Source organism: Python bivittatus, unplaced genomic scaffold, assembly GCF_059951505.1.
Source record: "Python bivittatus isolate LINGU-HERP-01145 unplaced genomic scaffold, Pbiv_v1 ctg000080_np1212, whole genome shotgun sequence".
Lineage (NCBI taxonomy): Eukaryota > Metazoa > Chordata > Lepidosauria > Squamata > Pythonidae > Python > Python bivittatus.
This window is the reverse complement of record NW_028277035.1, coordinates 9890460-9917075: the sequence shown is the minus strand read 5'-3', so window position 1 is coordinate 9917075 and position 26616 is coordinate 9890460. Positions and strand designations below refer to the sequence as shown.

The 26616-nt window shown below is 39.7% G+C and overlaps 1 protein-coding gene across 4 annotated transcripts in view; it reads left to right on the top strand.

The window, feature by feature from the left end:
* The window catches only part of NTN1 (netrin 1), a 215951-nt gene that overhangs the window by 127912 nt on the left and 61423 nt on the right, over nucleotides 1-26616 (top strand). For 2 of the 4 annotated variants that reach the window (XM_025175889.2, XM_025175893.2), the window contains exons 6-7: nucleotides 2408-2482; nucleotides 20151-26373. In XM_025175889.2, the coding sequence (XP_025031657.2) occupies nucleotides 2408-2482; nucleotides 20151-20479 (404 nt within the window). In that variant the 3' untranslated portion in view covers nucleotides 20480-26373. Of the gene's footprint in view, nucleotides 1-2407; nucleotides 2483-20150; nucleotides 26374-26616 lie in introns of those variants that run through there. The other 2 variants (XM_088133490.1, XM_088133491.1) reach the window with 1 other exon arrangement.

Genomic DNA, 26616 nt, shown 5'->3' with positions numbered 1-26616 from the left:
AGATGTTTAACAAGGGGAAAAGCTTTCTTCCTTAACATATGAGGCAAATTGATAATGATGCAATTGGGGAATTCTTGCCTGCAAGTTTGGGTGCCCAGCAAAATGGAGCAGAATTACAGACAGGAAAAGATCCTGAGGAGCAGCAAGCAAATCCTGAATTAATTTTAGAATTGAGCTAAGGCCCATATGCATACCTGGAGAAGAGGAAAGAATTGATGCACTGATTTAAGAACAGTTAAAAGATTCAGAAGAAAGAGTAGGTAAGATAATCAGGGCTGTGCAGTGATCTGGATTTGAATGGAAAGAGATTGTGTGTGAACATATATATCATACTAGTCAGCAACTCCGTAAAGAAGCTGTATCTTTTCCTGGGCTTGTACTGTATGATCCCTGGAAAAAATGTTGAAAGAGGCATTAACCAGTGCAACGCGCTCACTGACGTGCACTGTGAATCACCCTTTCACCATCAAATCCAATTTGCTTTACAGCCTTAGATTTGGTGGCTGTGAGTCTACACTCAAGGATGGAGGGGAACAAAGAGATCATTAGTCTGATCCTGTGGGATTAAAGGAATTAAAGCTTCTAAGTATGTCAGAAGCAGTGCAATCATCAAGACATAGTAATATGCAAAACAAAAAGCATTTAAAATGGTGCTTAGATGACAGCTGATCTGTCTTGAATGTGGGCATGTTTCCCAAGTGAATCATTTCCTCCTCCAAGATTCTGTATTGGCTAATTTATCTGTAGACCTTAGTTTGATAGTCATTGGGGACTTTCATATTGATTAGCAGTTCCAGGAGAACTGTTCCTCTGTTAATCAATAGAGAGAGTGATTGGACAACTGCTTAGTGGAGGGAGCACTTGGATTCTGCTTCCTCTGCAGTTATCTGGGGCATTCTTCTAATTCTTGGCAGCTTCTAAGCCTCTGCTGCTTCTGACTCTGCTGCCTTTTCTGGAATGAAATAGATTCAAGATATCAGAATAATGCCAACAAAAATATGAAGCATGACTATATATGTAGAGAGAGCCAGGAGGTCTGAGTTCCTTGGAAAAACTGTAGTATAATGATTATAGCAGCAAAGCAACCCTGTTGTGATGTTATTGACTTTTATGTATTACATTTCTGTTTTGTATTAAATATGCCAAACATTATTCTGAGTACTTAACAAGATGGTGGTGGTGGTGGTGGTGGTGCAGATTAAACATTTTGTAATCTATAGCTCTTTATGTGATTGCTATATGCTTTCAATAAATTAACAAGGTATCAGTTCATGGATAGGATATTGTTGGACACCCCATGCATGCTGCTTTGAGTACTTTTATAAAGAGAGATATCTTGCCCCCACACATTTTTCATACACGAGAAAAGCAAGGTGTGTGTATTGCAGATGGATGATGGATTTTTTAGCCCGTTTTACAAGCACAAGACACATCTACCTCTTCTGTTCTAGTTTATTGGGATAAACGTGAGTGTCGTTGTAGAGTAAGTGCTTTCTGGTATTTCCAACAGAATAAAGGGTAGGCAGAGCAGGTCGCTACAGCTCAGTTCAGCCCTAGCCAGTGATGGGAGAATAAAATGTGACTGTGAAGATCAGCCTTTGATGCACAAAGCACCACTGAGCTCCCCGTGTTCCAAGTGATGCAAAGTAGCTCCGGCGGGCTCTGCCAAAGCGGCTCTGCTGCATCACATTAGGAGCACTGGAACACAGGATGATGTTCAGAAGGAGTAAAGCCATTGTATCACAGCAGTAGGGCCTATTAGAAATGAAGCAATCCCACTGGGGCATTTTATTTGCACACTCCAGTAGAGTGGACGCCAAAGGCTTTGCTAATGCTTCATGGGCTGCTAATTTCCTCTCTGACCCCTTTTGTGGAGGGGTGACCCCAGCCAGAATCCTTCTGCAATGAATGCCAAAGCCTGACACAGGTCTGGGTTAGGGGTGACAAAGAGGCCTCTGTGGGCTTTAATCAGGCTCCAGTTTGCCGTTTAAGAACTGGGGAGAAGGGGGGAGAGTTGTGGCTCTCTAAAGATCTGGGTGGTACAATAAGGGAGGCCCAGGGTCTCCCATGGAGGCAGCTGAGTTGCAGCAGGCAGCAGAAGACGGGCTAAAAAATCCATCAGACAAGGAGGGGAGGAGGAGAAAGGAGAGGCGGGTCGCTTCTTTTGTGAAAGGCTTTCTTTGGAATATAGAAGGTTTTTCAGTGAATGCCCCCATTAGATGACCCAATCAGGTCCTGGCAGATGGATCTCCCAGGCACGCTGCTTATTCATAGCAGGCTAAGTTTCTACTACTCTCTCACTTCCCTTTCCCCTTGCTCCCTTCTTCCCACAGGCTTTCATTCATATTAAGAATAACTTTATATATGTGTTTTTTTCCCTTTCTCTTCCTGTTCATCTCCCCCAAAGATTGTGAATCCTACTGCAAGGCATCCAAAGGGAAGCTGAAGATAAACATGAAGAAGTATTGCAAGAAAGACTATGGTGAGCTCCTCTCTCCACCCCAAGGTCACCCTGGAAATGCTTGGTGTCTGTCTGTCTGTCTGTCTGTGTCACAGAATGTTTTAAAGTGGCATTTCTTTTCTGAAACATGGTCAGTATAATCCCTGTTATATATGGTAAGTGGTGATTGGTCAAAAAAGTCTTCATACCTGTGTGTGCTGTGGTTTATATCTGAATCCACTAGAAAACATCTGCCAAAGATTGCAGATGGGCATAAATGGGTGGGTGGGTGGGAGGAAAGAGAATCAGTGAGAGGTGTAGCTAAGAATCTTCTGGATTTTACCCTGGAACAGCCACTTAACAAAAGCATACTCAGGTACCTGAAACACTGAGTAGGCATGGGAAAGTTACCATCTTGCGTCCTTGAATGATGGAAAAAACTCATAAACTGCAGCTAAAGAATTTCATTCACACATTTGAATGGGCAGCTTGTATGTACTAGGAGGTATGTGCCAAGACAGAGCCTTTAGGTTGTGTTCACACAGCATCTTTAACCTCCTTGTAAATTCATCAATTTTCTGGGTTGACAAAATATATTGAATGTAAACTGTCCAAGTGGGCTGGGTTGATACACCTGCTAAACCACAAGGCAAACAGGCAAGTGAAGCTTTTTTTTCAAGTTTAGTGCATTAAGGACATAAGCATATTGTATGGATACAGTCTTAGAGCGAGCCTGCTAAAATTAGAAAATTTCTCATCAGTGATGAAATAAAAGGAAACCCAGTGTTGGTAGAAGACTGCCAAGAGGGAAGAAATGCTAGGGAAGGCAAACACCAGAGCTATGCATTTAAGGTGCACTTGGGTGAGCTTGGGTGGTTTCTGTCACTGAACAAAAGTGAACAAGTAAAGAAGATGGGAATGACAGCTGAGGTTCCTGGGAAACAGGAAGACATGTTCCTGCCACATCCAATATTCTATTCCAAGTTTGTATGACATGGCTTTCTTTGTGGGCCCTCAGCATCAAAGCCAGGTTACCAGATCCAGTTGGTCGTACTGTATGGCTCTGTGAGGCCAACAACGACTACTTGATCCCTTTGATTTTATCAGTCAAGAAGGGATAAAATGAAGGAAAAAAGGATGTCAGAGCTTCAACAAGCAAAACAGTTGCAAACTATCACAAAGAAGTTGAATTAAAAATCTTTTAGAAGGGTTTTTCCATGTGAAATTAAGCGTGTGTGTGTGTGTTTAAGAATAAAAATATGACAGGGATTTATAACATGGCTTTTAATTTTTTTTGGAATATGTTAGGAAAGAATACAATAGTAATTCATAGTGCATTACACTACTTCTTTATCTCTTTCTTTCAAAAAGACATATCCTCTCCTTGGCTTTGTCATAAAGTGTAGCAGTGGCTTTTTTTCAACATCTGTAAAAGACTTATTCATGTTTTAGCTCTACATGTACAATTATCAAGCTGTGAGCATATGTATCTTTTTGTTGTTAATGTTACAACTTCATAGCTTCAGTTTCAGTCTGAAATTACTTAAAGCTCCATTCCTCCAAAACTATCACTCTGTTCTGGTTTTAAACAGCATGGGATCCAAAGACATAGGATCTTTAGCTGGAGCTATTAGACTGGATCTTACATAGAATCAAATCTGCTGAAATTAGTGGAATTTGTCAGGTGTAAATAACTCAAGTTCCATTTATTTTAATGATGCCACTCTTATGCATGACTAAAACTAGATCCAGTAATGTATGTTGTATTTCATAGGTTTGTAATGGGAGTGTTCATGAATAGAGAATAAGTTTAGTTGGAAATGCAGAACTAACCATCACATTCCCAAAGTTCTGCCAAACCATTTCAGGTAAATCATGATTTGGCAGAAACAAAATACAGAAAATTTTGGTTGTTCCAGGTTTTGGATGAAACAAATTCCAGGGGGATCCCAGAGTTATTTTACAGGGTAAGAGAGCCCTCTCTTCCTTCTCCCCTTCAAGCAGGTATCAACTTGCGTCCCTCCTTCAATCTTTCCAGCACTTTCACTATTCTTCTTCCCCTCTCTGCTACCACCAGTTGCCTTGGCTTTTTCATGTTCTTTCCCCCAAATCACTTTGCCCAGAATACTTGCAGTCTGTTCCATTCATGGTCCAAAATATGACATACACATCTTTTAGTTCAGGCAAGGACATCGAAAAGTAGCTGTTCTCTTTAGCACATTCCTAGTTTGAGATAACCCACAGTATTTTCTGAATTTACTTAGTGAAGGAAATAATAGAAACAGGTGTCAGAAGCTGTGCCAGCTCAGGAACAAGAGATAACTTTCCTCTTATAAAACATCTATTTTCAAGAGTGAATAGTGTGGTACAGTGGTTAAGACACTGGATTAGGGACAGGAGGACCCAGTTCAGATTCATGCTTAATCATGAAAGATCACTGAAAATCTTTGGGCCAATCACTGTTTCTCAGACTAACCTGTCATCAGGCAACTGTTGTGGAAAAAACTGGAGGAGTGCTTGAGCTCTTGTAGGAAAGGTGCAACATAAATCTAACAAATAATTTATAAATAATAAATCTTAATCCTCTCTGACAGTGCAGAGTAAAGATCATTTTACTGAGATAACTTTCTTACATTATTTCTCATTCCTAGCATGTACTGGGGGGAGGAGGAGGGGGAGGTTTTTTTAGTTCTTTTGCTTTCATTCAGTTACATATACAGCTTATTTTTCAAAAAAGCTTGTGTTTAATTTTGTTTAAATTTTTAGAAAAAGCTGTGTCACCTGTACTGGTGATCAGAATTCTTTATCTCATCTTTTGATCTTAAACTCTATATGGTTACTGATAACTTCACCCCTCTAAGATTAGGAATGAGTTTCCCTTGTTTGCAGAATCCTTCTGTTCAAAACATTGCTTTTTTTTTTTTTTTAACAAAGGGTACCATTTAATTATGTTACATATAGGATTTACAGTTACATTTGTTCCTCTGTTTTAGCTTTCTACTGCTGAAGGTATTTATTTTGTTCCTCAAATTAAAGGAATGACTACTTAATAAAACATCAAACATTCAATATCTGTGTAACTTCTGGAGATTCCATAATCATCTTTCGAAAATTTTACAGAAAATTCCATTGGACAATGTGAGGTGTCGTTAGTATTCATAGATTATAAATCTCAGTGGAGTCTCTTGAATTAAAACTGATTCTATTTAACATTTGGAGTGTGCTTGGGGAGACGTCAATATGCTTGGGTGTTGCAAAAATAATAATTTGCATGAATAATTCAGAGCCTGGTTCAGAAATAAGAAACAATGTGAGGGAGGCAAGAAAGGAGTAATTTGGGGTGAGAGTATAGACAGAAAAAATATTTCAAGGTATGAAGCATAAGTAGCAGTACAAGGGAAGGCTGAAGCTGAGACAGGTAAAAGTAGAAAATGGAATGGAGAGTAGGGAGAACCTTGTCCCATTGAGTACTCCTATTGACTAGCACTAGGGGTAAAGGATGCTAAGTTTAGATGAAGCTTTTGGATCTAATGGAAGAGTTAACAAATTTATAAATGTTTGTGAATCTCAGTTCACTTTCTCATAGACATCCTCCTCAAGTTCTGCTATACTGCCTCATCATGGCTGGGAAGGAGGACTAAAGACTTCTGGGAGTGAATGTTAAAAAGTATGTACTCCCAGCAGGGGTCACCCAATGCATGAAGGTCATCGAGGCTTCCCAGCTACGCATGCAGGTACTTATATTGGTTAGCAGCGGCATAAGAAGAGGTGGCAGATGATCACTTCAGTGACAACAGTAAGGGCATCATTTCATATTACATGGGAGAAGGCAATGGTAAACCATTTCTGTATTTTATAAAAAAAAGAAAAGAATAGACAAGGTAAAGTCATTGGCAATATAGAGCCATATGATGAGTCCCTCAGTTTGAATGGCATTCCATATGCTACTGAGGAAAAGCTGAGAATCTTTCCAAGTACTAAAGGTGTTTATAGTCTAGTTATAGCTAGATTAAAGCCTTCAGGGCATTCCTTGCTGATGTTGCCATGCAGGAAAAGTATATCTGAAGCTGCAAAGACAGAATCACAGAGGGGTCATGGAATGTAAGAAGCATGACCATGGGAAAGCACAGCACAGTGGAAGATGAAATTAATCAACTACACATCAACATCTTAGGCACCATTGAATTGAAACTGACTGGAATCAGACAGTTTCAGTCAGAAGATCATATTGTTTACTACTCAGGACATGAAAAACAAAGAAGGAATGGTGTTGCTTTCATAGTCAGGATGGATATAGCAAAGACGGTACTTGACTGAATAATACCAATTAAGTTGATTAGGTTAATTACAGAAGTTTGACAAGTTTTATGGCCAAGTTCAATCTGAAATCAACAGAACATGTAGGCAAGATGTGCTGTATATGGTTGGAGAGTGGAATGTCAAAGTTGGAAATATTAAGGAGGAAAATGTAGTTGGACTGTATGGCCTAGGACACAGAAATGAAGCAGGAGAATGGCTTATCAGTTTCTGCCAATCCAATGATTTATTCATTGCTAATACATTCTTCAAACAACCAAAATGATGCCTATGTACATGGACCCTGTCAAATGGAGCACACAGAAATCAAATTTATTATATTATTGGTACAAGAAGGTGGATGAACTCAGTCATAAGAGCAAAGATGTGGCCAGGGGCTGACAGTTGAACAGACCATGAACTGCCCGTATGCAAGTTCCATATAAAGCTAAAGTGGAAGAACAAAGCCAACCATTTCCGTGATATCCGTGATCTTGGGTATGTACACATAATTTTCAAGGAAAATATCAGTAATTGCTTTGAGGTCCTGAACTTTATTAATAGGGCATCAGAGGAACTATAGAATGATATATAAAACATATACACAAGGCAAGAAGCCGCAATCCAGATAGACCATAGTGAAGGAGACTGGCTTCAAATTGGCAAGAGAGTGAGACAAGGCTGTACTCCCTCTTACTTATTCAACTTAGATATGGAATATGAATAAATACTGAGATTGGAAGAAGATGACTGTGATTTCAAAATTGGAGGAAGAAACATCAATAGCCTGCATTATGCTAATGACAATGCTGTGATAGCTGAAAATGCAACAGTAGAGGAACCAGCAGTCAAGAAATACACTGCACACTAGCATTTGATAGGGCAGCAATGAAGGCCTTGGAAAAGATACTCAGATGCTGTGATGCATCTACACCTACAAAGATCAGAATAGTTCAAGCAATGGTATTCCCTGGGACACTCTGTGAAAGTGAAAGTTGGACTTTGAAGTAGCAAGATAGGAAGAGTATTGGTGCTTTTAAACTTTGGTGTTGGAGAAGACTTCTGAGAATACCATGGACAGCCAAGAAAACAAATGGATCATTGAATAAATCAATCCAGAGTTTTCACTAAAGGCACAATTGACTAGACTCAAATTATATCTTGGATACATTATGCAAAGATCTAGGTCCCTTTATAATTCTGGGAAAAGTTGAAGGAAAGAGAAGAAGAGAATGACCAGTAGCAAGGGGGATGGACTTGATTACAGTGGGGATGGACGCACCCTTGTAAGACCTGAAGGGCCAGGTGGGAGAAAGATCATTCTGGAGAAGGTCTATATATGTGGTTGCTAAGAGCTGAACCTGGCTTGATGGCACAGAATCAATTAGTCATCATATACATGAACTTATGTGCAAGAAATAAGAGGGAAAGCCCACAAAAGCATGCTCATTTTATATACTAGATAGAACTTGGTATATTTATTCCTGTCATCTTTTATAGTTAAATTATTAAACATTTAAGTCCATATATTTCCTGTGCTATAGTGCTTGTATAAAAATATAGGAAGAGTTAAGAATTCTTCAAACCATTGTATAATTGGTGTAGAATTGGTGTATTGCCAGTCTTATAGTATCAATCTTTTATAACCATAAAGACATACAATTCTAATTGTCTTCCTGTTAGTTTCCAAGTCATTTTCGACTAAAAGGGAGCTACTTAGCACATAACATCATAGGAATTAAAGTTTCAGTTTTGACCACCACATTTCCAACAATACATGAAGCATTATTCTGTCTCTCTCTCTCTCTCTCTCTCTCACACACACACATGGGGACAGAGTGATGGGATTTGCTATAAACCATGTAATCAATTTTAAATGAGATTTCAGAAAGTAATTACAGAGCAAATGTTGTTAAGTTTTAAAGGATCCTGTCCACAAAGCAAACTTGGTAAGATCTAGACCTATGCAAAACAACTTAGATTTACTTCAACAAAGAAATTTGTGCTGTGGAAGCAACATGATTTGCTTCATTGAAGCGAAGAGGTGAAGTGATTCACCTTGACAAAGCAATTCACATAATCTTAAACCACTTTGGGCTGTGCTTCCAGACTGGGCAGCGTTGTGCACATTGCTGGATTCAGTGGGCTCTGAAGCCACCCAACCTTGACGAACTTGGACAGTTTATGAGGGGGCTCCAGGATAGAAGTCTGAACTTCCATTGTTCAAAAATAGTCACTTTAAGGTCAGTGGCAGAATTCCTTGGAGAGCTGAATTTTTCCCCCATTAGGTTTTGAATACTGAAATTTCTGAGATTACATTTAAACCCACTTATTAATTTTGCCAGTTCATCCTATATACTGTGCAGTGTGGCACTGATGCCTCATGATGGTATATATCACAGTGGAAGATGATAAACTGAATAAACTTCTCAAGTTTTAACTGATGTTATTAGAACTTGTCATTTTTTTTCTGAACTGATAAAAAGTTAAATTTATTATCTAGGATTGTTGCAAGGATAGGTTTTGTTGTTCATCTGTGGTTTGCTGGTGGTAATAAGCTATTTTAGGTTGTGGGGGCAGAATTGTCTATAATTAAGAGCAACTATATTATCCAAGGCTTGTAAAGGAAAGTAATTTCACTAACCATGATGAGCTGCAATTCATTGATAATACGTTGGACTGGTTTTAATAGGCAACTACAAGTGACAAAAGACTTTGTCTATTGATGAAGGTGCCTGATGGGGTTTCACTGTAGATAAAGTAGAGAACATTTTAGGGCTGAGGGTTGCATGCACCCCACGGAAACCTTCAATATGTACAAATGTGGCACTCGTGCCACTTTCTCTTTCATGCGCCTAGACAGGCACACATTTCTACACCCACAGAGCCTTCATCCTGCTACTATCCAGATACAGCTTTCTTAGGCTTCTTTGGATTGCAGGAAAAAAAAAAAATACTAACTTCATCTTCTTCCCTCCCCTCATACCCAGTCAGTGAGCTTAATTAATGATTTTAAGCCATTTCCCCCTCTTTCTCCAGTTGATGGCTGATCAACATTAAAGGGAGGAAAAGAGATTCCTGAACAAAAGGGAGAGCAGTCAAGGCTACATGTAGTTCACAAGTTTTTCCATGTGTGTAGTAAACAGTGGACCTTGCAGTATGTATGACACTGGAAACATGAAGGTATGAGAAATGGTCAGTTTGTTGTGGAGGTGCTGAAATGAGACTGAGATTAAAAAGAACACACACACACACACACACACACACACACACACACACACACCCTAAAACCATGGTCAAGAGCAGCCAGGACATGGATCTAGCACTCTTGCAGAAGTCTGTGTTTAAAAGTAGCCCCTCCCACGCCACTTGCCATCCTTCCCAGCCCTGGTCACCAGCTGCAGGGGCTGAGGGGAGGGCAGGAAAAGTGGGAGAGATGGCTCTTTATTCTCTTACTCACCAGATCTTTGATCCCACAGATCAGCCCCAGGTAATCAGAGACCTGGAGGTAAAGAATAGGCTCCCCCAGCTGCTTCTCTTGCCCTCCTTCCCAGCCCTGGCAGCCTGAGGATCAGCTTGGAGGGGTAGGGAGAAATGGCTGTAGCCAAAGGGTCTGTGTTCAGAGGATAGTTTGGTGAATATATACCAGCTTGCAGCTGACCTATGGTAGAAGGGATAGCAAAGTTTGGGGTATCCACCAATCACTTTCCTTAACTTGTACCCACATTAAAACTGTAAGGACAGTTAAGGACATAACTGAGGAATCCCGGGGCTTGGCAATTAAGACAGTGCGACATCCTGCCCCCTCAAGGCCTGGAGGAAAGCAATTTGATATGGCCATGAGAGATGCCAGTCACCAGCCTTGGCTTCAACCTGTCTTGCAAAGTTGCAAGAGGAGAGGCTACTGTATGAGCTGCTTGAGGTTTCAGAGGAAAAAAGGGAGGCATACAAACATAATCACTAGAAACATCAAAATATATGATGTTCTTGTTATCTGTTAAACAGATCCTAGTAACATTCAGCTTCCACAACATTCCGTTTCCAAACAATTGGCAACTTTAGTTTGTGGCAGCAAAGCATCAGGGAAGAAAAGATCTTTAATGGCTGCATCAGGATCGACTGGCAGAACCTGGTTAATTCCTGACTCTCCCTTGACAATTGTCTACATCAGTGTTTCTCAACTTTGGCAACTTTAAGATGAGTGGACTTCATCTCCCAGAATTCCCCAGCATGGCTGGCTGGGGAATTCTGGGAGATGAACTCCGCTCATTTTAAAGTTACTAAGGTTGAGAAATACTGGTCTACATAATCCAAATACTGTTCTTTGCACCCATTTGCCTGCCCTTGGAAACAATAGACAGGCTGCAGCAAGTGAATGTTTCTCCCTGTCAATTATTCTGATACTTCTGATGGAGGCATAAAAATCCAGCCTATCTTGCAACCTATCTGTGCAACCGTACTAACCTATTCTCCTATTATTCAATTATTGCCATCAGTACAATTCATGCATCTTTAGCTGCAACAAACTTTTACCCTTGATGCTAAGTCCACATTAGGGTTGCCATGCCACCATTCCTCAAAGACATATAATCTAACCTGAAAAATATTCCTGTATTTACCCCACAAGGTGAAGAAATTGTTCACCAATTACCTCCAAACACAGCATTATGCAAGGAACGACTCTTTTGTAGGTGTATGCGATTATAGCACATACTGGTGTATGTGATTATAGCACATACACCAAAGGGTCAGGGCTTTACAATGACGCTGCTTTTGTCATTCTGTCCCCCTTGACACTCCCCCCCCCCCCATGCAACTGGAGTCAACTTTCATTCAGTGAAAAGAACAGAATAAAAAACATTGATGAAAACAATCCAGTGGATGGAGCTGCAGGTTACTGCAGACATTGCTAGTAAAGTGTGGATTTCTTTAAAGATTAGTTGCTGCTTGAGAGGTGGGGGGGGGGGGGCTTGCTTGGTGAGGTTAACCATTTTTTAGTAATGTAAAGCTGCTATCCCTTCTCTTTCTCCCCTTCTCCTTCTCCTTCTTCTCCTTCTCCTTCTTCTCCTTCTCCTTGTTTTCATATAGTATGTTTCTCTGTGTGAGAATGCTTTATGTATGATATATGATATATGCACACAGGGATCCAATAATTCTATAAATGCTGTATCTTATTTTAATTGGTGGTTATGAAATCAGTTAATATTATTTCTTGCCCCTGCACTTTTTTTTAGAGTGCCTTGGGAATGTGTGTATGCCTATGCACACACACTATATATGCATAAACATATATTCTTGTATCACACACACAAATGTGTTGGTGGGGAGAAAATGTGGTTTCATCTGGAGCTAGCAACTCTAGGTTGACAAGGTGAACAGGCTGGGCATTGCACAAAAGTTTTGTTCTCTATGTTTATACTTTTTTCCATTTTTTTGTTTTGTGGGAGTTATTTTAAATCTTGGGTAAATTTTCTTCACAGTAAATAGAGTATGTAAAAATAGTATCCTTGATTTTCACAGAAAATCATTTACATAACTATTGGGTGGCAGTAATTTCTACTCCACCCCATAATTATTTTGTTATGCCACAGACTGATTCTAAACTGTTTGTGATTTTACTCTGGCAGTATAAACTATCCTACAAAGCATTCCTACTATAAAACTAAAATTGAGCTGAATTTAGCTTTTAAAATCACTGAAACAAACAGAAGTGTATTTTTCTGACATATGTCACTGGATGAGAAAATCAGGCTGTCCCTTTTTTATGAATACACCAGGGTTACAGGGTAAAGAAGCAGTAAGTGTTCTTCAAAGGATATTCACGGTATTGTTGGCATTCTGTGAAGCTGCAAGTAAATTAAGGATGGGCATCTAAACCAGGGGGAGTGGTAAGGTGGCCCTCCAGAAGTTAGACTGTAGCATCCAACATCTTTCAATGGTAGCCATTCAGCCTAGAGTTGATAACAGTGGTTGTATAACATCTGGAGGGCCTCACAGTACCCATCACTAATTATTTTCTGTTATAACGGGGATTATAGGAAAGAAGAGGAGGCATTGGTGATACTGGTTTCTACAGTGGTAGAATGAATGTGTGAAAAAATATCAAGCCAATCAGATTTTTTTTTAAATGCAAAAGCTGCCCAGACCTTGTCCTTATTATGAGCAAAATCTCCTGACAGCACTTTTCATGTGCTCATAGCATGGTAGTTTTGTAACCATATTTTTAGGTGAGAGCACAATATTAAAAAAAAAGAAAAAAAGTCCAGCTGTGAAACTGCAGAATAGGTTACCCAGAAGGACAATGAAGACTTTTTTATGGATTTCTCAGCAGGAAGCCAATTAGAAGACTGTTTTCCTCAACTTTACAAGATGATAACAGCTCTGAATATCCTAAAAGGCCCTAATTAGATTGAACGTGGCTATTTCCCTTATGTGCCAAATTGAGGTGCTATCATCTAGACAACTAGCTTCTACTGAGGCTTTAATGTCCTTTTAATTTGCTGATTCAAAGAGGATAGTCTTTTTAAAAAGCAAAGGAAAACAAAAGGAAAACCCACTTAGTTATACTTCAAAATTTCAGAAGTAAATTGTATTTTGTTTCAATATTTAGGACTGAGAATGTCAGAGAGAATTTAATTCCAAACTATCTTTATTTTGGTACACACCAAAATTGCTTTAGTTTTGGTTACCTTCTGAGATGAATTAATTAATTGCTTTGCTTAACTACAACAGGAGGGCAGGAGGGAAATAAGCTCCTAGCTTTGGAGTCTGTGGGAAAAATTCATGCATAGATAAGTAATACTTTGCATAGCCACTGAAAGCCAAGAGATCTGGTTTGCAATGTGACATGGTCAGGACATCACAGCTTCCTGGAAAACTGAAAGAGAAGCAAGTGCTGTCTTTATGGGGAAATAAATAGCCTTCTAGTTAAAAAGCCCCATTGCAGAGGGGCTGCCAGACTAAACGTGAAGCTCTCCATATTTGCAGTTTCCCAAGTTCCATCAAACCTAGTCAAAGCAGTGTTCTGGGATTATGGGAGTTGTAGTCCAAAATAAGTAGAAGGTATTAAATACCTAGAAGTCATATCAGGGTTCGAGGAGAGGCAGAAAGACCTGTTATTATGCACAGTTTTAGTGATAGCAAATCCAATAATCCATTGATAGACTATCTCTTCAAAGAGTGTTACGGCCTTTTGCAGCTCACTCAAGTACTGTAGAACTGAAGCATGTTGTAGCATGGTGTCTGATTCTCATATCATTGGAGGATTCCGTTTTTCATCAACTTTATCCAAATATCAGTGCAAGGAGATTAGAAAATCCTAGGATTAAACACAATTCCAGTGAGATTCTCCACCATTGCTTTAGATTTAGGATCACCAAAACTTCAAGGACTTGAAGTACAGGCTGTTAGTGCTAGAAGGCCAGAGACAGTTTGGATTATGGCTGTTAAGAAACTTCCTCACCAGAATCTCTTAGTTCATGAGGTGCTAAATCACCCAGTCTTGTCTGTAGCATGGCAGTGAAAAAAACAATTGAGCTTGCTTCCATTTAAAAAACAAAAAAAATTGTTCAGGTGGTTGAGCACTGTTATTATTCAGTTCCAGTCATTTTTTTCCCTTCTTAACTGTAAGAACTCTGTAGGCTTTTCAACCCTAAGAACTCATACAATGTTGGGTGTTGGATCAAGGGCATCCATGTGACTGTCCATCTTGTCCCCTTCCCTGTGGTCACCATGAAGGCTAAATTGAAAGGGAGAAAGGATCAACATCTTTCTCCCCATTTGACTGCCCTCCCTCTGATTTATCAATGGGAGATGGGCCCTTTTGCCATCTTTTCCATGATTAATGGACATGGGATTCCATGGAGCTGAACACATCAGAAGGCACCAGGATATAGAAGATGCAAAGGCCCTCTTTCTTCCGTATCACTACCACCATCAGCATTTATTACTTACAGAATTCTCAACTACACACTCTCATACCTTTTGAAGAAAAAGCATGTTTTGCTGTTAGTGCACATATGACCTCACCCTTATTGATAACTTGCCTGGTAAAAAAGAGATGCAAACTGAAAACTGCTACAAATTGCATACGCTCCAAATTAATTCTAGAAATTTTGCTGGTTAAAGACAGGTAGAATTAAATGCAAGGCAGAGCCAAACCACAGAGCAATAATGAAATACAGTTGGGGGTGGGGAGTTCTTTCGTCTTTGGTTTGTACTGATTTCTCATAGAGAAACAAATGATGTCTTTGAGGATGATGTTGGTGAATTCGAAAGTAGGAATATGAAGAATCAAAAGCAGAGGTGGCAAGTTCAAGCTAAATGCAGTGGCATATGGGGACACCTTTGGTATCCCAGGCAATCATTAGCACCTGTTCAATTGAGATGTCATTATCCCCCCAAAGGGGGTAGAGGAGAGACCATTTGTTTCTTAACTGGCTTGTGTAATACTATACATGGATTGAGAAAGACAAGAGAAGGTTCCAATTTCCTGGGCTGTTTAATCTCTTAATGCTGATGCATTGTTTACTCCATTCTACTCCACTCTCTCATGTAAACTCGAGTAGGCAAACATGCATGCATTTCTACTTTCTATTCTTGACAGATGGAATGTTCATATTTCAGGCAGACACACACTTGGATTTATTTCCAAAAACACTGACATCTTTTTGGTGAAAGTGGCCATCCAATAGCAGTATGTTATGTCTCATTCCGCTACAGATACTAACATCAGTTTTGGTTCTGAGGTTACAGAACATGGCCTTGTCTGGGCTCAGAAGCTAAGCAGGTTCAAATCTGGTAAGTCCTTGGATGGGACACCACCAGGAATTCCAGAACTGTAGACTGGGCTGGGAAGTTGACTAGACTGGAATGTAAAACAAACTGAAGAAGGCAACAGAGAACCATTACTGCCAAGAAAACTGTATGGGTGTGTACATGAAACCACCAGGGGTGAGGTTTGCCTTGAAGATGATTTCGTTTTATTTTGGTCCTGAGACAGACAGTCCAATGGAACTTGCCTATAATTTACAAGACATCAGTGGAAATCTAGCAACAAACATTGCCTTCCCATCAGTCAATTCTTATATTTATTAAGGAACAATAGGAGTGTGTGCAAGTAAGAATGTACATGTTTGTGTGTGCAAGAGGGTAACTTGCAAGGGGAGGGTTCCTGTCCAAAAGGTGAGATCACCATCCCTGTTGCAGACTTCTTTGGAAAAATCCTCCTTTCATGGAGACTCTGGTTAGTCATTTTCTTTGCTGAAAGGCACTTTGGCAGCAGTTCATGGAAAAATTTAAAAAATGTTTTCAAAAGATTAAAAAAAGTGTTCCACATTTTAAACCAAAACTCCTGGGGATAGCAACGCAGAGAGAAAGAAAGAGGAAACATATGCTATTCTAATAACTGTTCTGCCAAACATATAATACAGTAAAAGTCGGTTTCTGAGCTTTGTGCTAGGAGGATTTTCCTGGGGTGACAACTACAGTATAGTTTCTTGCCGCTGCACGCCTCTGTAGGTAATGTGGGGAATCTCTGTGACAGGCCAACCTCTGCCAGGATGCTCATAAGCCACAGGGGAAGAGAATACAACAAAATCTGTTAAGCCATGTAAGGGAGCGACAGACTGGATCACACCATTGCAAAAGCTATGTTGGGGATTTCTCATCCTTAAATGAAACAAGAAAACCATATAAATCTGTTCCCATTTCAAAGATTAAAAATTAATGATGACCAACTGTTGCTACAGAGGGGGCTGAAGGCATCATGATCATGATCATTATTATTATTATTATTATTATTATTATTATTATTATTGATATGCTGCCTGACTCCCAGCACCTCCAGGCATGCCAATAACAGGAGCTGCTAAGATAGCTGCTAAGAACCAGCAGGGACTAAACCAGACAGCTTTAAGCCTGTACACATTGGGAGGGATGGGAAGATATTCCCAATGACTCTACTGAATACCCCTTTGAAACCAAGGGTTTGGTTTAGTTTGATTTTTAAAATAATCCTAGAATTTATTGGAAGTGATAGTGTTCCCTTTATTGAATACAAAGACTGAGATCACGTATTTTGTATTCAAAGAACATTTTCTCCCTTTACTATTGTAAAGGATTTTGCTATATCTTTGAAATTTTAAAGATACAGCAAAGAACATTCTGAAGGCAGAGTGGCTTCTCCCACACCACAAAACCCATTAAACATTTTTATTTATACATGATATAATGCGTGGCACGCCGGAGAAGATGCAAGCCATTTATAGTGCAATCCCCTTGGTATCTACAAGCAAACTCCCGAGTTAAGAAGGACTTTGTCCCAATAGGTAAGCATGTCTGTAGCTTGTGCTCTCTGAAGTGTGTCACAATGTTCTCAGTGCCTATAATACTATAGTGCCATCTGGTGGCTGGTTAGTAGCACATTAATAAACAGATGTGGCCCCAATCTCCTCCCAGTATATGAGTGTTGTCCAAACTTGGCCACTTTAAGATGAGTGGACTTCAACTCCCAGAATTCCCCAGATGGCTGGGGGGCAGTATATTTACTGGGTATGCTTCAGTCCTTAGCACCAGTAGCTCCCCTTAAAAATCTTGCAAGGAGATCAGAGATGATAAAGACCACAGCAAAAACACTTTCCCAGACTATAAGTATTTGGTGTAAATGCTTATCCTGTCTATTTCTTACTGATAAGGGCCTTTCTCTGGAGAGAAAGCTATTCTCAGCTGAAACAAATCATCTTTGCACTCTGCTTATTCTTCTACTCATAAACCATCCATTTCCCCAAAGCTTTTGCTTGAGTAAAATACTGCAGACCCCTGCGCTAGGCTGTGAATGCAGTTGGTGTTCTGGGAAATGCAAGTTTGACCGTAGGAAGAAGGGTTCCCCAACATTAGAGCTGCTTGCTATTTTACTTGAACAGTAAAATTGGCAAGCCAGCAGGAGGATGGGCCCCCCTGCTTTCTCTGCTCACCATCTCAAAACTATGCACTTTTAGCCAGAAGCTGAACATGTATGTCAGTGTCCTCAGGGGCCCAGGCAAGAAAAAATATCGCTTATTTTCTTTGGCTCTCTCCCTTGGGGAGGGGGGAGAATTGCTGGAAAGCAGCACCATTGTGGAGCCACTTATGGGGGCTCTGCCGCTTGCTTCATTTGCTCCCCCCCCCCCACCGTTGCCATCCCAAATGGACTCTTCCTGCTGCCAGGACGGAGGCTAATCCCCTTGGCTTGAGATTGTTTGACAGGAGTGGGGTAGCTTTCGGGCTCAAAGGACAAACTTTGTAATGAATGGAACCGGATGGAGTTACTGCCTCTGGTGGCTGCTTCCCTTTTTCCCTGCTGTGAGAGGTTCTCAACCCTGTTAACTAGCTAGCTTGGGAGTTTTCTTTTAGGCAAATGCCTCTTTTTGAGCTCTTGGCAGGCACCCAGGAGGGTGGGTAAGACAGCTCAGGATAAGCGGTGCTGCTCTTACTCAAGATGAGAGCTTCCTTGCCCTTCTGCAGGCTGCTTCTTCCCCTCGGGTGTAGGGGGAGGAAGAGAAGCTTCTCTGGGATCCATGTCTACCACGTGGTCCAGGCCTTCCTCACCTGCCTTCCAGGCAATCGGCAGCAGCTGCAACGGTCTGTTTGCGCTTCTGCACGCAAGGCATTCTGCGGAGGCAGAGCAGCAGTGGCAGTGCATGGGGAACATGGAGCGCTCTCGTGCGGTGGAGCAGCACTGGCAGTTTGCGTGTCAGCCCTCCTGCCTGCTGCTTGACTTGTACCTGTGCTGCTGTCGTAGGCAAAGTAGGGTCCTCTAAGAGCATGCAAGGCCTACAATTGACTGCAGCCTTTGGGGACTGGCTGGAGCTCCTGGGCCTGCAGGTCCCAGGTTGGCTGCCTCCCCTGCCTTTATGATATTTATGCCCCTGTCACTCATCAAGGAAATATGAAAGTGAAAGCCAGTCTCAGGTCTAGGGGAGGCCCACGTTCGCTCCCAACAACGGCAGTATCCTCACAGGCACAAAATGCAGTTCAATCTGAATTCAACCCCAAATCATTACACAGCCATAACAGTATTCCATTCTGAAATATCTCACAGTATTTCCTTGACTCTTTAGATTCCAGGCTTGGTTGGTTGGTTTTAATTTTGATACTGTTGAAGATATGAGATTATTTGATTAGTCTGGGATTAATTCTTCCCTCTCATATTTCACTAGATCATTAGATGTTTTTTCTTCCCCCTTACTCTGCATAATTCTTAATTCTCAAGATTCCAATCAGCTTCTCCTCAGAACAAGGTAGGGTAGCCTATTCATCTCACCAAATCTACTGAGTTTTGCATTCTTGCAGGTTGCATTTGGTTAAAAGGTGAGGCAGTGAAAATACAGTGCAGAAAGATTCTTTTCAGATGTTGGCTCATGATTGGCCAAGAAATCAAACAGTGGCAAAGTCTTGGGTGAATTTTTGTTTCTCCCCACCCCATAACTTTGCTGAAAATGGAAGAGGTGCCTTTTGTTACCATGGCCACTTTCATCATATTGGCCAAACAACAGTCTGATTTCTGTCTCTTTCTCTCTCTCAATTTCATAGCAAGCCTCAAATCCACCAGCAAAAGGAGCATGGAAACTATTCCCATCATAGTTAGGCTTGGCATGCAGGACACCATCATAGAGGTCACAATCCCCAACAACAAAAAGTAGGAAGGAAAGTCTCTATAGCATGATGAAGGGAAGAACAAATATTCTCACATATTGTTTGCTTGGGGCAACCAGGTAGAAGTACTGAACCATTTATAGAAAAGTGTTCTGAGATTTTCAGTAAGCATTGGAAGATAAGAGCAAAATAATTAAATAGGTTGGTGAATAACCCTTTTGGGGATGCACGCAACATACTGAACCATAAGCTAACCAAATAATCTAGGTCTGAACAACCTGCTAAGACCCCCCCCCCCAAAAAAAGCCCATACCACAGACAACAGTTAAAACTATTCATTTTAAATATGTTGTAGATTTATAAATGACCTGGTTAAGCATGCTGTGTGAACACTAGTGTCAAAGATTATATCCAGACTACAATGGTCTAATCAAGAAAAGATAATCTCTGTTTAAAAATGGGAATACACACATAATAACTAATTTAAAAAAGAGCTACTCTTTTTTAAAAAACAACCTGGATTGATTGAATGATTGATTCAGTACAAGCATCCTAAAGTAAGCTCTACTTTTCATTTTAAACTGAATGTATGGCCCTCAGCCAAGCATAATGAATTAAACATTAGGGTCATACAAAATCCTAACACAAATCACATTACATTTCTGTGTGATGTGTGAACACATGCAAATCTTGCTTTTCACTGTAACTTGTACTTGACTATATTGAAGAAAAATGCAAAATGCATTAAACAAACGATCTTCTCCTGACTTTCTGTCTCCAGCTGTCCAGATCCACATCCTGAAAGCAGATAAAGCTGCAGAATGGTGGAAGTTCACAGTCAATATCATCTCTGTGTACAAGCAAGGGACGAATCGGATACGGCGTGGTGACCAGATCCTCTGGATACGCTCCAAGGACATTGCCTGCAAGTGTCCCAAGATCAAGCCTATGAAGAAATATTTGTTACTGGGCCATGATGAGAACTCTCCAGATCAGAATGGCATTGTAGCAGACAAAAGCAGCCTTGTGATACAGTGGAGGGACACATGGGCCAGGCGTCTGAGAAAGTTCCAGCAACGAGAAAAGAAGGGGAAGTGCAAGAAAGCCTAGAAGGAGAATCAGAGACAAGAAAAGACTGCACATCCTTTTGTGTCAGAGTCGGAGCAGATGGGGTGGGATTAGGGACACTGGCAAGAAACTCACTTTGCAATTTGTATGCAACTGGGTGGGGAGTACAAGTGAGGAATTAATAACCTGTGAGTCATGCCCATTTTGCCCCTCATAAATACAAAACCGACAAAAAAATAGTGAGAAAACTAATGTAAGACCCTACTCACCATAGTAACAAATGTTAGATCAGTTACTACTTCCCATCCTCCCATTTGATTTCCTTCTTTCACGCTCAGATTATTTTGGTCTGAAGGATGATGAACTGCCTTAAATTCACCACATCAACTACTTCTCAAGTCCAAACAGAAGAACCATCCAACCTGTCACTGCAACTTGAGAGTCAACAAAAGAATGATACTGAACAGAAACTGTCTTCTTAATATGTCTCCACTTGCAAGAAATTGAATCAGATTGCTCTTGGTAGGAAGAATGGATGCAAGGGACTATTGGCTTAAAATTGATTATGGGGCTATAACTGCATAATCAGTAGATAGTCTGCTGGATGTCTCTTCTATCATCTGTCACACAGCAACTTACAGACTGGGCCAGCACATGAGAGAACGCTTGGTTGTAAGCTCTGACATACCAGCTATTCTAAACAAGAGCAATCACAGGTGGGTGAAATGTACACTAAACTAAATTCTTACTGTCCATATCAAAAATGCAATCTGGTACTAAAGAAAAAAAGATGAGAATTGTGAAGAAGGCTGCATTTATGGAACAGTTGAATAATGGATACCTACTGATGCCTAGAAACACACTAGTCAACACTCAGCTGAAAGAAGGGTCAATTACCAGACCTGGCTTTTTAAAAAACCCTCTTGCAGTGCTGCATTTGTGAACACAACTCCATCAAAAGATAACCAGTTTTCTTTTTCTTTCTGAATTCATCAGAACATGAAGCAAATGCTGTCTTAATATAATAGCTGCTTTTTAAACAATCAATAATCATCTCAAGTGCGGAAAGCAGAAGTTACATTGGACAGATCCCACACTGATTTTTCTCTTGAGATAACACCGTGTGAATACTTCAGCTGCCAGATCATGGGAGCATGTATTCTGAAAGTGTGCAATGAAATGCCATCTCTCCACATTAGTGTCCATTGTGGTCATTAATATCTCATGTAAGACTCCTATAATGCTGCTGTCTCTATCAGACAAGTTTCTGAATTGCACATAATCTTATGTGCTGGCTGAATTTATCAAGATTTTATCTTACCTCTTTGCATGGATGAAGAGAAGGGGGAAAGAATCATAGAAGTCTTACCACTGCTTATAAGGATAAAAAAAGAGTCATCGCTGATTAATCCTTCTGTTTTTAAGAGCTTACTATATGTAGGTTTAATTTCTTACTTGTAAATTTTGGGACTGACTATAATTTAGAATGAGGGAATCATCCTATCACATTTCTCCTACAGAAATTCTCTGTTCTTCTTTAAACAGAAAAGTTGGCAGTGGGCATTCTCTTCTATATTATGTTCACAAGAAGTGAGCTTTATGTTCATACAATCTCCACTTCTCCTACAAGCAAACCAGGAGGGCTGTCTGGGTAGGCAGTTCATGTATAAGCTCAGGGATGCCTGTCCTGCAAAACACAAACTTCCCCATGTTTCTTATTAGGAAACTTGGAAGCATCCTCTTAATGAAATTTTCCAGTGGTTTTGCCTTGTTTTATAGTCACTGACAATATTTATATATATGACAAAAACTATCATAAAATAAACTTCAGCACAGATAATTGTAAAGTGGCCAGATGCCATGGAAATAGATGGTATGGGGAACAGGAGACCTTGCTCCCAGGAAGGAGGAAAATACACTGGCTTAGCCACTTTGCACACTTGCAAAAACTTCTGGACTCCTTTTTCTATGAGCTGAATTGCTGACAAAAAAATACATGGAACATTCCCCCCAGCATTGGTGTCTGTGTCAACACAGTTCACATCAATTCTAATTTTGAACCCAGAAGGGATTTTATTTACCTTTTGGGAAAGCAGAAAAATGGCTCAGTGTATAAAACAATGGGAATGAAAATAAATATCAATTTCACATTTAAATAGTAGAATGGGTGTTACCAACTGAGATGGGAATTTACATTGTGGGCACTTCACTCCATAATACATGGCTATGATTTCCCTCTTGAATTCTATTCCTTGCAAGAAATGTTACGCATTGGGCAATATTAAAAAATGGCGCTCTCCCATCCCACTTTCTGATACAGCCCATTTTACCAACTCATCATGGAGATCAGATCAAAGTCCATACATTCCAAAACATGCCTCTTAGGAAGTATGTGGCTTTCAAAGATTTTATAATTTCCAATATTGATTTGCCTGCTGAGGGATGTTCATGATAATAGAGGCCCCTTATGTGCAGTTTAGCTGGGGCTTTTTGGATTAACCTCAGTAAAACATCTCCACTTTCTATTCTCAGCTTGTTCATCATATGAGGATGATATCCAGCATAACTGAATTTATCAAAATTAAACTTCGATAAGTTTAACGTTTTCTAGGTCATTGTAGTATTCCTAGGAATACCAGCTGAAATCCTCTGCTATTTTTGCTCAAACTCCTGCCTTAGGTTTGCAAGATTAATGATGTATGCATGCATGTATATACATACACACATATATGCACACACAAACCATGTACAGTAGTTGCAACCAGAAAATTAAGGAATATTGTGTAAAAGCAGGCTGGATGCCTCTAATGTGTGCAAAAACACCAGTTTCAGACACACAGAAATTATGATTGGCAACTCATGTCATCCACATAGACAGGTGACCAAAACTTAAAGTAACCTTAACCATGATACATTATTGCAGAAAATGGCAAGATGTTGTCAAAACCATGGAAATGTGATATTGATAGCTATGATGGAGTGACAAGACAAAAAAGGCTAAACACTATTCTCAGAGAGGCACACTGCCTTCAAGAATTGATAGTGGTTTCTAAATATGGGTTTGAACTAATTAAAACTGGTTTCCTTTTGGATTGTCCTCATTTAAACTAGGTCTATATTTATAGTTTTTTCAGGTTGCATTCTCTGAAAGAATCAACCACCTCTAGTACCACTCTTTCTCTATGAGAGATAAATATAATCAGCATCTGCAGTTTAAGCTCCTCAGAGGAAGAATAGTAAGCTTGTAGCTGTTGAGCACTTTATACCTATCCCTCCAAATCTAGCCAAGATCAACAGGTTGACTCCCAATTGTTTTTAGCAGCCAAGCCAGAGAACTCAAGGTCAGTGATACCAAGCTTTTACTCTGGCACAAAGTAACAGGGAATCCACTATCCAGAGAGCAACTTGGAAATGAATAGGGGGGGGGGGGGGGGGAAATGAACAAACCAGCAAGTGAAAGAAAGGGAATTTAATGATGCCTGATCCAGATTTTACCACGAAACACAAAGTTGACCCATTGTTCATTAAATTAGTGGAAAAACTCTCCCCTGGGTCATGTCCTAGGAAAAAGCTCTGCACTGTGTTGTATTGGACTTTGTGTATCCAGGATGTATGAAAACAAGGCACCCATTTAGAGTCAAAATGCAGACTGACCAATGATTAGTAGCAGTGATGAGGTACCTTTCCCCATTTAGTAATCCTTTTTTTCAAAAGACTTGGGTCATTTTTGCTGAGGTTGAACATACCTTTTTGCTTTTTTGGCTTTGCTCTTTTTTTTTTTTTTGGCTTTTGGTATGACTCCATTTATTTTTCATACAGATCCTGCTGACTAAAGATAAGTCAGGACTTTACAGAAGCCTTGGTTTGTTTTTTTTAAAGATTCTTTGGCGTTGTGAGGTAGCCCAGAAAACTAGAACAGCATTAGGGTGAACTGTTAGCAAAGCATATGGCTGGAGTGAGAGACAGAGATTACCAAGAGTACATAAAGTTTAACCAGGTCATAGATTTTTAGAATTATTAATGGCCATTACATTCAAGCTCAGAAATACTGGAGTTAAGTCAGAAGCTACGTAGTTCCCTGAAATCTTAAAAAAAAAAGACACATTTTTCTGGGCTTGTGCACTACTTTGTCTGATTTGCTAGTAATGTATAGAACTCATATAAATGCTACAGAAATTGTTCCTCAAGTTTCAAGTAATGTGTTGGGCAGTCTGATGAAATGATTTCCCTTGAATGTATACACATTTCAAGGCAAATTGGGGAAAAAAGGGCCAAGCCTATCAGCAGCAGGTCAAAAGAAAGTAAATCTCTCTATCTTGATTTACAGATGGGTAACATCTCTGGTTAACAAGGTGTTTGGATTGCAAATCTTGGTAAGATATTTTTTTGACAGTGCCTTTGTTGTCAGATCCAGCATTTTGACTACAAAGCAGCAAACATAGTTGCAATCCTATGCATAAATGTGGGAGGCAATTTGTGTTTGCTTTTTGAAGTATTCATAACCACTATATAATCATTCAACATGTTTATAAAACATATATGATCATGGTGCCTAATCCCTTTCAGAGAGTTAAAAAACCTCTTACCTTCTATAATAACACAAATATTCTGAAAAGCTGTGAAAGGTGATAGTGGTATCAGCTAGCAAATGGAGAAGAAACTACAAAAAAATCACGGCTGATTGTAGAATTAGTACAAAATGTAAAATAGCTAGGGTGCCGAATCTGTATATTAATCAAAAATATAATATTCTAGAAAATGTTATAACAATCCTGATTCTGCCTAAAGTAGTAAGAAAATCCTTTTGTTTGTTCAATAGTGTCTATCTTGACATGATTAAGGGCTTGTTCTGTACTTCTATATACAGTAAATATAGCTTCGTATACATAACTATACCTCCCTATATTTAACAGACCATTTCAGCTTCAAATTAAAAAAAACAGAAAAGAATAAAACAAAAACTGTCACAATACTTTAGGCTATTTATTGGTAGAGGCATAATTCTTGCCACATGATCAAGTGTTCTCAGGAGGCAGCATATAACCAGATTCACATCATATATTTTCGAGCTGGTAATTTTATTTGAAGGCCAATAGTTACGCAAGAGGATACCCCTAATACAACTAAAGTTTATGGGCCTAGAATAGGGCAAGGGCACTCTATCAAATGTAATGGCTTAGACAGCTGGAAAGCTTTCTAAACTCCTACCTAGAATAATGCAACCTTGCATTGTTTATGACAACTTTGCAATTTTAAGACACACATTTTAATTATAAGGAAATCATCTTATTTTTCTAGATGGGAAAAGTACCACTAGCACACATACAAAGAGATGTATGTATCTGCAGTAGAACCAACTGGTGCCTTACACCTGCTTTAAAGAAATTGATAGGAGGGGGTTGTCAAGACTACTGATATAATCTCTAATGTTGAGGCACTCTTGAGAACATTCCAAGCTCTGTGTTAACAGGACAGAAATGCAACATAAACCATTCAGAGAAGCAACTGAAATCTTCAGACACTTGCAACTCACAAGTAACACAGCTTTCTTCCCATTTTTACTTGGTCCATTGTATGGTCGTTCCCTTGATCGCCTTAACTTTTCCCCTCATTGCACAGGGATAAGAATCCTGTGTTCTGATTATTCCTGTTAATAATTATGAACTGTAAATGTTGCTTAGTTATGACCTTTGCATATAGTTTTGCGACAATGTTTCTTTACAATGCATACTAATATATTATGGTTATATATATATGAATATATTTAATGACATGTGGGAAAAAAAGTTGTGGATTTTCTTATTTACCCACCCTTCATTTACCTTCATTTGTTAGATGGGATGATATAATGAACCAGATGGAGCATGTAACAGTGCAGAATCCACTTGATAAGACTAAATCCAGACATCTGTCAAATAAACCCTTATAAACCTCTACTCATGACAGCCTCTTCTGTTGCATCAGAATGAACAAAGCAATCCTTTTCAGCTTTGAGGGAACATGAGCTCCTCTCCTGAAAACAGCTAGCCAATTATTTATTTGCAATTGTTTCCTCTAATTAGATGAGAAGTGGAGATTCTATCAAGCATATCATCCAAACTGTACCAAACTCTGCTTCTGTGGTAACTCCAATATGTATAAACAATCTGCTTGCATAAGTTCATTAGGATTTATCTGTT